A 13,322-nucleotide genomic window follows, 5' to 3' on the forward strand; every position below is an offset into this window, starting at 1 on the left:
GCTATCTTTGAGGGGTGCCTGGGTGGTTCAGTCGGTTAACCACCAGACTCTTATTCTCAGCTCAGGTCATGATCTCACGGTTCATGGGATTGAGCCCCACGTCCATCTCTGTGCTGACACTGCAGAGCCTGCTTGGGATTCTCTCTCTCTCCCTCTTTCTCTGCCCCTCCCCCACTTTCAAAATAAATAAACAAACATAAAAAAAAATTAAAATAAGCTGTCTTTGAGAACTTAAGGTTTATTTGAATCATTTATTCAAGAAGTTTATCCCTGGGTATTTACTCAAAGAAAGAGAAAACACTAATTTGGAAAGATACCTGCACCCTATGCGTATTGCAGCATTATTTACAAGCCAAGATATAGGAGCAGCCCAAGTGTCCATCAATAGATGAATGGATAAAGAAGATGCAGGGCACGCACGCACACACACACACACACACACACACACACACACACACTGGAATATTACTTAGACATAAAAAAGAATAAGATTTAAGATCTTGGGGCACCTTGGTGACTCAGTTAAGCGTCCAACTTCGGCTCAGGTCATGATCTCACGGTTCATGAGTTCGAGCCCGCATCGGGCTCAGTGCTGACAGCTCAGAGCCTGGAGTCTGCTTCGGATTCTTTGTCTCCCTCTCTCTCTGCCCCTCCCACTCACACTCTCTCTCAAAAATAAATAAACATTAAAAAAAAGATCTTTCCATTTGCAACAACATGGATGGGGCTAGAGTTATTACGCTAAGTGAGATAAGTCAGAGAGAAAGACAAATGCCATATGATTTCACTTATATGTGGGACCTAAAAAACAGAACAAATTAACAAACAAACAAACAAAAATAGAACATAAATGCAGAGAACAAACTGGTGTTTGCTGGAGGAATGAGAGAAATAGGTGAAGGGGATTAAGAGGTACAAACTTCCAGATATAAAGTAAGTCATGGACAGATACCATATGTTTTCACTCTTATGTGGATCCTGAGAAACTTAACAGCAGACCAGGGGGCAGGGGAAGGGGGAAAAAGAAGTTACAGAGAGGGAAGGAGGCAAGCCATAAGAGACTCTTAAATATTGAGAACAAACTGAGGGTTGAAGGGGGGTGGGGGAGAGGGGAAAGTGGATGATGGGCATTGAGGAGGGCACCTGTTCGGATGAGCACTGGGTGTTATATGGAAACCAATTTGACAATAAATTGTATAAAAAAAATTTTTAAAAAAGTAAGTCACAGAGATGAAAAGTACAGCATAGTGTGTATAGTCAATAATATTGTAATAACCTTGTATAGTGACAGATGGTAACTATTCTTATCATGATGAGCATAGTGTAATGTACAGAATTGTGAAATCACTGTGTTGTCCACCTGAAACTAATATAAAATTGTATCTCAACTATATACTTCAAAAAAAGAAGAAGAAAAAGTTTGTCCCCTTGTCCCCAGGAAAGAAATTCTACTGTCTACCTGCCCTCCTGTAATATATTAATCAAAGGCAATTAATCAAAGGCAGTTCAAGTCATTGAAAGAAAAATAAAATTATTTTAGCCACTCTACTGTTACCTTTCCTATTTGGAAAACAAATTCTTCAGCTAAAACTAAAGGTTACCAAATAATGCTTAGCATGCATCCCCTCGTTTCTGAAGACGATTTAGCTATTCTCAGTTGGTAGCTCTTGACGGTATTGAAAGGTATGTGCAATGAAAGGGTCAAGTTTAAGACTTCTTTAAACCTCTGCTCTCCACCCCTGTGAATGGCTTCCTGATGTTAGAGATTTGTGTAATGATCAACAGTGGTTTCGTTTCTACTACTGAGTCTTTCAGAAAGTGGCAGACCCAAGTCAATGTTTAACTGGATTCTTTGGGTCTGAAATGGCAGAGTGGGAGTTGAAGGGACATCTCCGTGGAAACCAGGCTCCCAGGAAGTGGCCAGAGGGGTTACTGTGGGGTGAAATAAAGCTTAGAAATATGTCATGAAGTGCTTTGCGCAGCTGGGGTAAAATTCTGAAGTACCTTAATTAAAACAAGCCAAGTTAAAGGCCCCACACCACTTCCCTCGGGGTTGTTCTTTGAGTATCTTTACCGTGAAATGGGCCTGAGCCACTCTAAGCCTCACCCTAGAGTGACCAAAGTAGCACCTTTGCAAAACAAAGAGGAAGAACTCCCCTCTGCCAGCCCCGTGGACTTTGCATTCAGTCAGAATCTGGAAGAAAAGAGTTCGTATTTGTTCACAGGACTGCAGGACCAGAACAAAGCTCTGGAAGGTCAGCTGCCGCCTCTACGAGAGACCTGGTATGGAAGATACTCTGCAGGTAAACATAAGACCCATCATGAAATCTGTGTATTTGGGCCAAGGAGAGCTATTGACAGATGTACCTGGCTGTCTGTTTCTATAACAATATCAGAAAGTTTCTAAATTGCTGAAATGTAAGGGAACATCTTTCAACTCGAGGCTGAGTGTTTGTCAATTGTAAGTATTCTGGGTACATTAGAACGGGTGTGTAAACTGCACAGAGGGCTTCTTACCATTCTGCACTGGAAGGGAAAAAATCATTCTGTTTCAGCTTAGTTTATAGTGCTTTCGATGTTTATACCTAGCTTTGCCAGATGATTAAAATTATATAGATAAGATGTGATAAATTATGACAATCATATGTTTCAGTTAGATTCTAAATTCAAATCATTCTCTCCAGCCCCATTTAGTGCATCAGGCTTTGTTGTTTTGAAAGCAACCCTTTCGGAGTGAATTCATTCTAATGTGAAGTTGGAAACCACCCCAAACACAATTGATTTATTGCAATACAGATGAGAGGATGAGTCATCCCCTCCCCAAGCCCACATTCTTCACGCAGAATATGCACTAAGTTCCGTCATTTGCAGAACTAAGAGAATTTTTCCCATTATGATTGGAAGCTCTGAGCCTGAAGTGGCTATAAATTATCCTGGGATATTTTAGAAGACACGTAACATTTTTATGAAAATCGCAACGATAATTGAACAGAGATTCTCACTTGGGAAGAGAAATATAAATATATAATGTGTACATATGTGTATATCTATGTAATTTTTTTCTGTATTTATATTCTGGATCGATAACACAAATAAGTTCCCATTATTGGTCACCTTGGCCAGAAAGCCTGATATTCTCGTTCCATATCTGGTACATCTCAACTGGACTGATTGTCACGGCTATTTTCTGTAGAACTGACAACTCTTGACTGGTTGCATATGGCCTATTTTTATGTTCTCCAACTTCCTAAGCATGGGAGTGGGAATTTTCCTCTAGTTTCATTGAAGAATTCCTTTTTATCCAAACCTTCTACCCAGAGTTTTAAGATTCTGGTAACTGAATAGTGAAAACTAAGTCTAATGCATTAGAGTCCCACCTGGAAAATATTCTTATTTTTGAAGTGACAAAATCACATTAAAAATAAATAACAAAGGGATGGTAAGCATCCTGATTGCCAATTTCAAAAGATCCATAGTCTAACCCCAGCTCCACTAAATACCAAATTGTATGACTTTGAGCAAATCACTGCATCAATTTCCTTCACCTATAAACCAAGGGTAAAAATAACTGCCTGACATAGCCTATGCCATTTGGGATGAATTGAATTAAATAATGAGGTGTTATCACTGAAATCATAGTATAAAAATAAGGAGTAGTCAGGCTGCTGAAAAAAAAACTGTTGCCAGAAATACATCTTTTAATCAAAAATGCTATTTCTTGTCATTACTGTTGTTTCTGTCTTGTTCCATACGCTGGCATCTCTTGAAAGAGAATAAGGACGTGGAGAAGTTTTTAACATGGTCATTCAAATGTTGTAAGGATAGAAACACATAATTATGCAAGGATTTTTCTGTTTAGAATGCAAAGTGAAATTGTAGGATAGTCCACACAACAATCTAGAAATTAGAATGCTTCCAGATTTCTAAGAGGAAAAGACAAAACTTCATTCATGCAGCATTGGCCATGGTAGCAGTCCTAACACCCCAGGATAATTAAGCTAAAAAATAAAACCCATAATGGACCTCTTGAGTCCTAGCTCTGTTTCTAACAAGGCTTAACTCTGTAGCCTGTTTTGTGTCATCAGGAAAGACTATTTGTATATTGTATTATAGGGCAACTTGTGGGAATTTCTTTCCCTAGTTGGAGAGACTATTTAATTGGGAACATACAACACTAAACGTTGCATACTCCTATTATACACTCATAGTCCATTTTTATTACCCCTCTAATACCTATCCATCCATCTATCCACAATTCATCTCTTTCATCTGAAAGGAGAATTTATTTTCATTTCTTAAGGATATATTTTTTCTGATTTCCCAAATTTATTTTGTAGAGATTTCATGAAATGAAAACAAGTGAAAAAGTTTCTATTTTCCAGCCCAAATTCTATGGTTGAACAATATTTGTGGTCAACACATTGTTGATTTTTCAGATTTTCCTCTAAATATCAATCCAGGGAAGAAATGAGTAAAGCAGAAATTAAATCCTAGATATGGGCTAATATTTTATCACTTGCATCCATGTATGACCCTTGCTTTATGTGTTTCACCTCCACATTCAACATGTAGGTTGGACACATATAACTAAAAAGGTGCCAAAATGTATTAACAAAGTCTAATGATTAGCCCAATTTAATAGTAAATTTTTAAATGTTTTTTTTTTCATTTCTCTCCTAATCTTTCAAGGGCCCAGGGCCATGTATTTTGATATCCCACTGGAACACGGAGAAACAAGTATTATTAAAAGGCATCCACCCCGAAGACTTCAAGTAAGATGAATTTAAAAGACCTCATAAGGAATTTCTTGGATTTAATGGTAACATCCCTTTTTAACTATAACCATAAAGAAGGGATATTGAAAATGACTAAGCTAATGAGAATGTTGTTAAAGAGAATGTCATCAACTGCAAAGACCATATTTCTTTAGGATTTCCTTTTGTAATGATTTCACTTTTAAGACCACCACCAAAAGAAGGAAATACAGTATCAAAGGCACAGGCATGATGGGATTCAAAAGACCTTTGCACTTTGCATTTGATGAGTTATAACAAACAATAGTAACAATAATAACAGCTAGTACTATTCTAATTACCACCTACTTCAAGTCAGATACACTCTGGGCAACTTGATCAATGTCCATCATTTAATCTTCACACCCTCTCTATGAGAAAGGAACTAGTACCTTTGCTTTGTAGGTGTGGTTTAGAGAATTAAGTAACTTGTCCAAGGACAGTGGAGCTCAGACATCAAACAGGTCTTCAAAGCCCATGCTCTTAACCAGCAGCATAGTTGATCTCTACAGACCTTCTATCCCTAATCTTTTATCGTTGTAAATGTTAACTGGTTGCTGAAATTGAGGACATTGGGTTCCAAGGCAGCAAAGCAAGAGATTTAAATGCATTCACCTTAATAAAAATTTAATGAATTCTCTCTAGAGAAATAGAAATTCTAAGGACTCTCATCCTAGACGGGGAAAGAGATCTGAGTGGGTACCTGAAAATGAGCATCAGCTAAGAGAAGGGTTTGGGCTCTCCTGTGAGCAGGATCTATCACTGACATTTGGAAAAAAAGGAATTGGAACCAAATCCCACCTGATACACAATTCACCCAGACATCTGGACAAATCCCAGAGGTATTTGAGCTCATTTGCTGGGGATTATTTCTGTTTCAATTGGTTTTTATTTACCTGTCTTCTCCAGAAGCTCACAATCATTATTTGAAATGATTATACCTTTTGTTCACCAAAAGAGCATCTTTTCCTAAGATATTAGAAACCTCAAAACTTTTTAAAAGATAAATAAAATATAATTATATCAAATTGATATATAATTTTAAAACTTTTGGGCATATCTTTAACTAAACTGGACAATTTAAAAACTTTACCTTTTATTCCTAAATCAAATGTAACTTTTCAAAGAGGTGTGTTTAATATAATGTTTCTATGGAGCCAGTGAGCTGAATAACTCAAGTAGAAGATATTGCCATAACCAGTGAAAAGTATATGTAGCCATTTGTAGTTCACAAAGTACTTTTTAGATCTATCAACCCTAAATCAGCTAAAGTTAGGCTTTGATTCTCAAGTCAGTCAAGCGCAAAAAGGAGAACTTTGGTGTTTCAGAACAAAAGAGGGTATCCCCACATCCTAACCAACCCCCTTAAAAATGAAAAAATCAAGAAAAATGAATTATTTTAGTGCAAAGACTATATCATGTTCAGTCTTATATCTTTAGTCTCTAACACTTAATATGTACTCCCAAAAAGCTTATGAATGAATGAATGAATGAATGAATGGTGAATGAATAGATGAATGAATGACAATGTGACCCATTATCCCTGGTAGGAACAAAAATCAAAATGCCTTCTCCCTGCTATTGAAGACCCGCAACATCCTGTATTGTAAGTCTAATTGACTAGTTGCCAACGTGATGAATTATGAAGATATAGGAGTGTTTGTTGAACCCAAGAACTGGGAGGCACTTGGGCTTCAGGGAACAGCTTTGCCTTGGAACCTGAATGGCACAACTCTCTCTGTGTCTCCCCTGAGCTTTCCTTCATGCATTCTTTATTCTTCCTGCAGATCAACTTTCTTTGCTCCTCAAGATCACTTGGTGAAATATGGACTAACTTCAATTCCTGAATTTATATTTTTATAGTTCCAGTCAAATAGATTCGCCTGGCTCTTTAGGCTCCAATTTGAAATTCCTAGGAGAAAAATATCTTATTGATTCAGCTTTGCTCATGATTCTAGTTCTGTTCCAATAAGCTATGACCAGAGGATATGCTTATGCAGTAGAAATGTAGGCAGAGAAGCCCCCCCCCCCACCATAAATTCTGGAAGCAGCTCCCAGAGAAGAGGGAAATCACTGGGAACTTGGCAGACATTCCCAAAGATATCAACTATAATTATCTTCACAAATGAGGCTCAGCACATTCTCCACCACAAATGGGTTTTTGAGAGAATAATAAATGCTGGGTTCCCATGACATGCTAATTAATAGCCTAATGTCTGCCAAAGAAAATTCTAAAAGTATTTTTAATTATTAAACCAAATCTAATTGCATCCTAAATAATTTGAGTTGCACATTTGGCACTCTCCACTTCCTAGACATCTACTCCTCAAGTAAAGAGCAGGTCATGAACTAAAGTTCTCCAACTTGGAGCTGCTAAGTTCTGGGAGCCTCTGCCAGGGAACTCTGAATCCAACGTGCTCATCTTGTGTTGGAAGTTGATCACCACTGTCCCTCCTGGCCTAATTCACTTTCTCCTCTAACCATCTCTAGTCCAACCTAAGGTGGAGATGGTCAACTGCCCCCACCCCCAGGGCCCCAGGTAATGTGATTTCCTCAGATGACTCCCTCCCTCATCTCTCAAGATTTGCTTAAATCTTACCTTCCTAGAGGCTTATCATGATAACCTCTTGACAGTTGCAATCTTTACCCTGGCGATCCTGGGTCCCCTGATCCTCCGTGATCTTTTCTTTTCCCCAGAGTACCATCTAACACGCCAAGAAATTTACTTCTCTAATGTTCATTGTGTATTTTCTTCATCACCTCCCTGACAGTGCTAGAATATAGTCTTTCAGAGAGGCAGGGATTTTTGTCTGTTGTCTTCACTAATATATCTAAGTGTCTAGAACAGTACCTGGAACATAATAGGGCTCAATAAATATGAGTTGCATAAATGTTGAATGAATGAGGGCAAAGGGGAAAAGATGAGTATTAAGACTGCCGGGAAGAGACAAGGAAGCTGGTTCTGACCCAGACGGTTTCATTGTTTGTTATCAGTATTATATGATTTGCCACCAGTTTATTCCCTTTCCTTGTCTTTTCTCTTTGCCCATTTTCTATTATATGTTTCTTTGTGATATGTGTGTGTGTGTGTGTGTGTGTGTATATATATATACACATATATACATATATACATGTATATATATATATATATATATATATATATATATATATACACGCAGGTAATTGGCTTATATTGCCTTATATGATTGTGGAGGCTGGCAAGGCAAGTCCAAAATCCACAGGGCAGGCCATCAGGGAGGTCAGGCTGCAAATGCAGGACATGAGCTTAAGCTGCTGTCCACAAGTAGAATTTTCTCTTCTTCAGGGGAGCCTCAGCTTTACTTTTAAGACATTTCAACTGTCTGAGTCAGGCCCACCCAGATTATCTAAAATAATCTTCCTTACTTAAAGTCAAATGATTATTGATCTTAATCACATCTCAAAAATAATTTCACAGCAACACCTAGATTAGTGTTTGAATAACTGGAGGCTGTAGCCGAGGCAAGTCCATGCTGACCATCAAAATACACTACGGGGGTTTTACCCTCCTATTATGAATAAGGTCTTCCCCCCACCCCATTTTCTTTTTTCTTTTCTTTTCCTTTCTTCTTCTTTTCTTTTCTTCTTTCTTTTCTTTTTTAGAGATGGGGGAGGGACTGAGAGAGAGGGAGAAAGAGAATCTCAAGCCAGCTAAATGCTCACATGGAGCCCAACACAGGGCTCAATCTCATGACCTGAGATCATGACCTGAGCTGAAATCAAGAGTCAGATGCCCAACTGACTAAGCCACCCAGGCGCCCCTCTCCATTTAATTTTCTAAATGATTATTACTTGTGAATAAGAAAGCTTTTGAATTTTGCAGATTGAATTTTGTGTTCCACAACTTTATTGAAATGAATTCTAACTATCTATAGATTCTTTTAGATTTGCTATGTAGATGACATCTTCCATAAATAAGAATAGTTTTTTCTCTTTCCTCCCAATTCTTATTCCTTCTTTTGTTTTCTTGACTTTTGCTTTGGCTAGAGTTTTCCTCCGATATTGAATACCAGCAGTGACAATGGGCATCCTTCTCTTATCTATGACATTAATACATATGGTTCGAAAACTAAGTACATTTGCAATAGGGTTTTGATAGATGCTGGTCAGAGTCCCAAAAGGAATCAGATGCCATACTCAAATTAGAATAATTCAAGGAAATTTTCTTTATAAGTAACTGTTTATGAGGTTTGGATCAAGGGGACCACAAAGGATATTGCAATAACCACTAGTGGCCGCTGACGGATAACCATCTCTGAGCAAAGGGACTCAGAGTGAGACTCTTCTAGAACCTGGAAGGAGATAGTCAGGTAGAGGCAGGTGCTTTGAGAGAAACAGGAGGACACAACCAGGCCAACACGCCCTTGCAGGAAGGAAGCCAGGGGGAGAAATACACTGTTGTCTCTTCTCTCAGATCTCCTGCCAGGATGTCTCAGTGGCTAAACCCAGTGGAAAGCCTGAAGGCAGAAGAAACTGGTTACTCACAGGCAGAGAACAGGGGAGAGAAATGTGGCAAGTGGACCTAGAGAACCAAGTGGGAGCTATCTGGCACAACGCCATTTATTAAATTGTTGACATTCCCTTTATTCCTAGTGTGGTAAGAGTTTTTCTTCGGGCTCGGTGTGAAATTTTATTGATATTTCCCCCTTTATCTATTAAAATAATCATACGAATTTCCTTTTTAAACCAGCTGATACAATGTAGTACACTAACAAACTTTATGATGTTGAACCATGCTTATATTCCTGGCATAAATCCTGCTTGGCCACAAGATACATATACAAATACATGGCAGGATTGTCTATGCTTGAGCTTTTCACGTCTATTTTCATAAGAAAAAATTGTCCTATAATTTCCTATACTGTCTTTTATTAGTTTTGCTTCCAGGGTTGTAGTAGTTTTGTAAAATTCACTGATTATCTTTTTCTTTCTTCAGTTGTCTATAATATTTGATGTAACACGGTTATTATCTTAAAAGTTTGATGAAACAGGCCTGTGAAACCACCTTTAGCCGCCTGGACTTTTGGGGGAATGAGAAATTTTCCAACTAACTTAATTTCTTAGTTGTTTCAATTATCTTATTTCTTCCTGATTCAGTTTTGCTAATTTATATTTTTCCAGAGTATCATTAATTTATCCATTGAAGCTTTCAAATTTATTGTTATAAAGTCTTAGCTTCTTCATCTTCAACTTTTTTATGTTTATTTATTTATTTTTTTAATATATGAAATTTATTGTCAAATTGGTTTCCATACAACACCCAGTGCTCATCCCAAAAGGTGCCCTCCTCAATACCCATCACCCACCCTCCCCTCCCTCCCACCCCCCATCAACCCTCAGTTTGTTCTCAGTTTTTAAGAGTCTCTTATGCTTTGGCTCTCTCCCACTCTAACCTCTTTTTTTTTTCCTTCCCCTCCCCCATGGGTTTCTGTTAAAGTTTCTCAGGATCCACATAAGAGTGAAACCATATGGTATCTGTCTTTCTCTGTATGGCTTACTTCACTTAGCATCACACTCTCCAGTTCCATCCACGTTGCTACAAAGGGCCATATTTCATTCTTTCTCATTGCCACGTAGTATTCCATTGTGTATATAAACCACAATTTCTTTATCCATTCATCAGTTGATGGACATTTAGGCTCTTTCCACAATTTGGCTATTGTTGAGAGTGCTGCTATAAACATTGGGGTACAAGTGCCCCTGTGCATCAGTACTCCTGTATCCCTTGGATAAATTCCCAGCAGTGCTATTGCTGGGTCATAGGGTAGGTCTATTTTTAATTTTCTGAGGAACCTCCACACTGCTTTCCAGAGCGGCTGCACCAATTTGCATTCCCACCAACAGTGCAAGAGGGTTCCCGTTTCTCCACATCCTCACCAGCATCTATAGTCTCCTGATTTGTTCATTTTGGCCACTCTGACTGGCGTGAGGTGATACCTGAGTGTGGTTTTGATTTGTATTTCCCTGATAAGGAGCGACGCTGAACATCTTTTCATGTGCCTGTTGGCCATCTGGATGTCTTCTTTAGAGAAGTGTCTATTCATGTTTTCTGCCCATTTCTTCACTGGGTTATTTGTTTTTCGGGTGTGGAGTTTGGTGAGCTCTTTATAGATTTTGGATACTAGCCCTTTGTCCGATATGTCATTTGCAAATATCTTTTCCCATTCCGTTGGTTGCCTTTTAGTTTTGTTGGTTGTTTCCTTTGCTGTGCAGAAGCTTTTTATCTTCATAAGGTCCCAGTAATTCACTTTTGCTTTTAATTCCCTTGCCTTTGGGGATGTGTCGAGTAAGAGATTGCTACGGCTGAGGTCAGAGAGGTCTTTTCCTGCTTTCTCCTCTAAGGTTTTAATGGTTTCCTGTCTCACATTCAGGTCCTTTATCCATTTTGAGTTTATTTTTTTGAATGGTGTGAGAAAGTGGTCTTGTTTCAACCTTCTGCATGTTGCTGTCCAGTTCTCCCAGCACCATTTGTTAAAGAGGCTGTCTTTTTTCCATTGGATGTTCTTTCCTGCTTTGTCAAAGATGAGTTGGCCATACGTTTGTGGGTCTAGTTCTGGGATTTCTATTCTATTCCATTGGTCTATGTGTCTGTTTTTGTGCCACTTCATCTTCAACTTCTAACAAACTTTTTCTGAGTATAGTTGACGCACAATGTAACATGAGTTTCATGGTGATTCCCTATCTCTACACTTAAGCTGTGTTCGCCCCAAGTGTAGCTACCATCAGTATAACTATACAATGTTATTATAACACTATTGACGATGTTCCCTAAGCTGTGCCTTTCATTCCTGTGACTTATTCGTTCCATAACTGGGAGCCTGTATCTCCCACTTCCCTTCACCCATTTCGCCCATTCCCTCCCCCTTTTCCCTCTGGCAACCACCAGTTTGTTCTCTGTACTTATAAGTCTATTTCTGCTTTTTGTTGATACACTTGTTTTGTTTTTTAGACTCCACATCTGAGTGAAATCATATGGTATTGTCTTTCTCAGTCTAATGTTATTTCACTTAACATTATACTCTCTAGGTCCATCCATGTTGTAGCAAATGGCAAGATTTCATCCTTTTTATGAATACGAAGATAATATTCTTCGTATTCAACTTTTTGGTAACGCTTGTAAAACTAATCTTCCAACTTACATTTTGATGCAGCTCTCTTAAACCAGGTAGAAAAGTAGAGAATAACTCAGCCTCTGATTTCAAGCTGTGATCTTTGCTCTAGTTTACCATCTTACATGGAGCATTTTTAGGTCCCCTTTAATTTGTAGAAATAACTCACAGCCATCAGGAGGCCTGAATGCCATATGGATCAGCTTCCTCTAAGTATGTTATCTTTTTTTCTGGCCCATGGAGATATACATCTTGTATTAAGGGCCAACCACATTTTTTTTTTGTTTTTGGTTTTATGTTTTAGTTTTCATTGCTAGATGTTTGGGACAAAGAAAGTTACTGAAATGTGGATTCGTTGCAATGCCTTGACCAGAAACTCTTCCTTGGGCTTATAATCTCTTACTCCAAGACTGTTCTGGACACCTTTACCTTCTTCCCAGAACCTTAAAGGGTATACATTCTTGAGTCATTGTGCCAAACAAATTTTGCAATTTCTTTGAGCTCCTGCCCATCTTTATCTTCCTGTTAGGACACAGAAGCAACCATCTCAGGTCAGTGCGTCACCAAGCTCAGTGACTTCTGCTTGATTTTTAATCTCCATTTCTAAATCTTTCAGCTGACATTTCACTTGATTTTCCTGACCATTTGTTTAATTTGAGAAGCCAAATAACCCAGAAACCTTTAGATAGATGACACATTTTTTTTTATACCATAAGACTTAAAAAAAAAAAAAAAAAGTCTGTCATTCTACCCTTCCAATTCTCCAGTAAGTCCTTCCCTTGTATTCTCTCAGATGATGAAGTGAGGCATCTTGCTTCCTAATCAGGGAAAAGGAACATTGATATGAACCCCAGAATTCTAGGGCAATTTCATTTGACTGGTTTCTTTAGAGAAGCCAATTTTCCAACAATATTTTCTACATAGCTTCTCAGGCCAAGTGCAAATACTTAACGGAGGGATTCTACTTGTAATGTTCATTGCTGCCATCTAGTGCCCTTTGTGGAGGAATAGAGTGATTCTTAGTTTCTTTCCAAAGGCCAGGAAGAAAACAATTGCCTAGAGAGGGTTCTTAAAGACACCTACTATTTAACCCTTATCAGAATTATGGGTTTAAATAAAATGAGTCTGAAAATAGAAGAATATAAATTTACACTTCCAAAGAAAAACCTGGCCCTAAGTATTTATGGATAAGTTATTTTAAATAGGTGAAAATATTTAAATAGCTGGTTTCTTCAGACTCACATTTTCAATAATGCTCCACACACAAATCCTTTGTGATCTACTCTGATGTAGCCCCTTTATTCACTTGAGGCAGTAGGGAAGCCACTAGACCCCAACCTGGAAAATCATCAGAATCCCTTGGAGATACATTCCAAAGAAA

The 13,322-nt window shown here is 38.3% G+C and overlaps 1 protein-coding gene across 2 annotated transcripts in view; it reads left to right on the top strand.

The window, feature by feature from the left end:
* Positions 1-2,080: 2,080 nt before the first annotated feature.
* The window catches only part of CCDC198 (coiled-coil domain containing 198), a 28,433-nt gene continuing 17,191 nt past the window's right edge, over positions 2,081-13,322 (top strand). For both annotated transcript variants that reach the window (XM_047080228.1, XM_047080229.1), the window contains exons 1-2: positions 2,081-2,303; positions 4,690-4,772. In XM_047080228.1, coding sequence (XP_046936184.1) covers positions 2,081-2,303; positions 4,690-4,772 — 306 coding nt within the window. The remainder of the gene's footprint in view (positions 2,304-4,689; positions 4,773-13,322) is intronic.

This window comes from Lynx rufus, unplaced genomic scaffold, assembly GCF_022079265.1.
Source record: "Lynx rufus isolate CCGP_SWC_20201006 ecotype Redwood Valley unplaced genomic scaffold, mLynRuf1.p SCAF_17, whole genome shotgun sequence".
Lineage (NCBI taxonomy): Eukaryota > Metazoa > Chordata > Mammalia > Carnivora > Felidae > Lynx > Lynx rufus.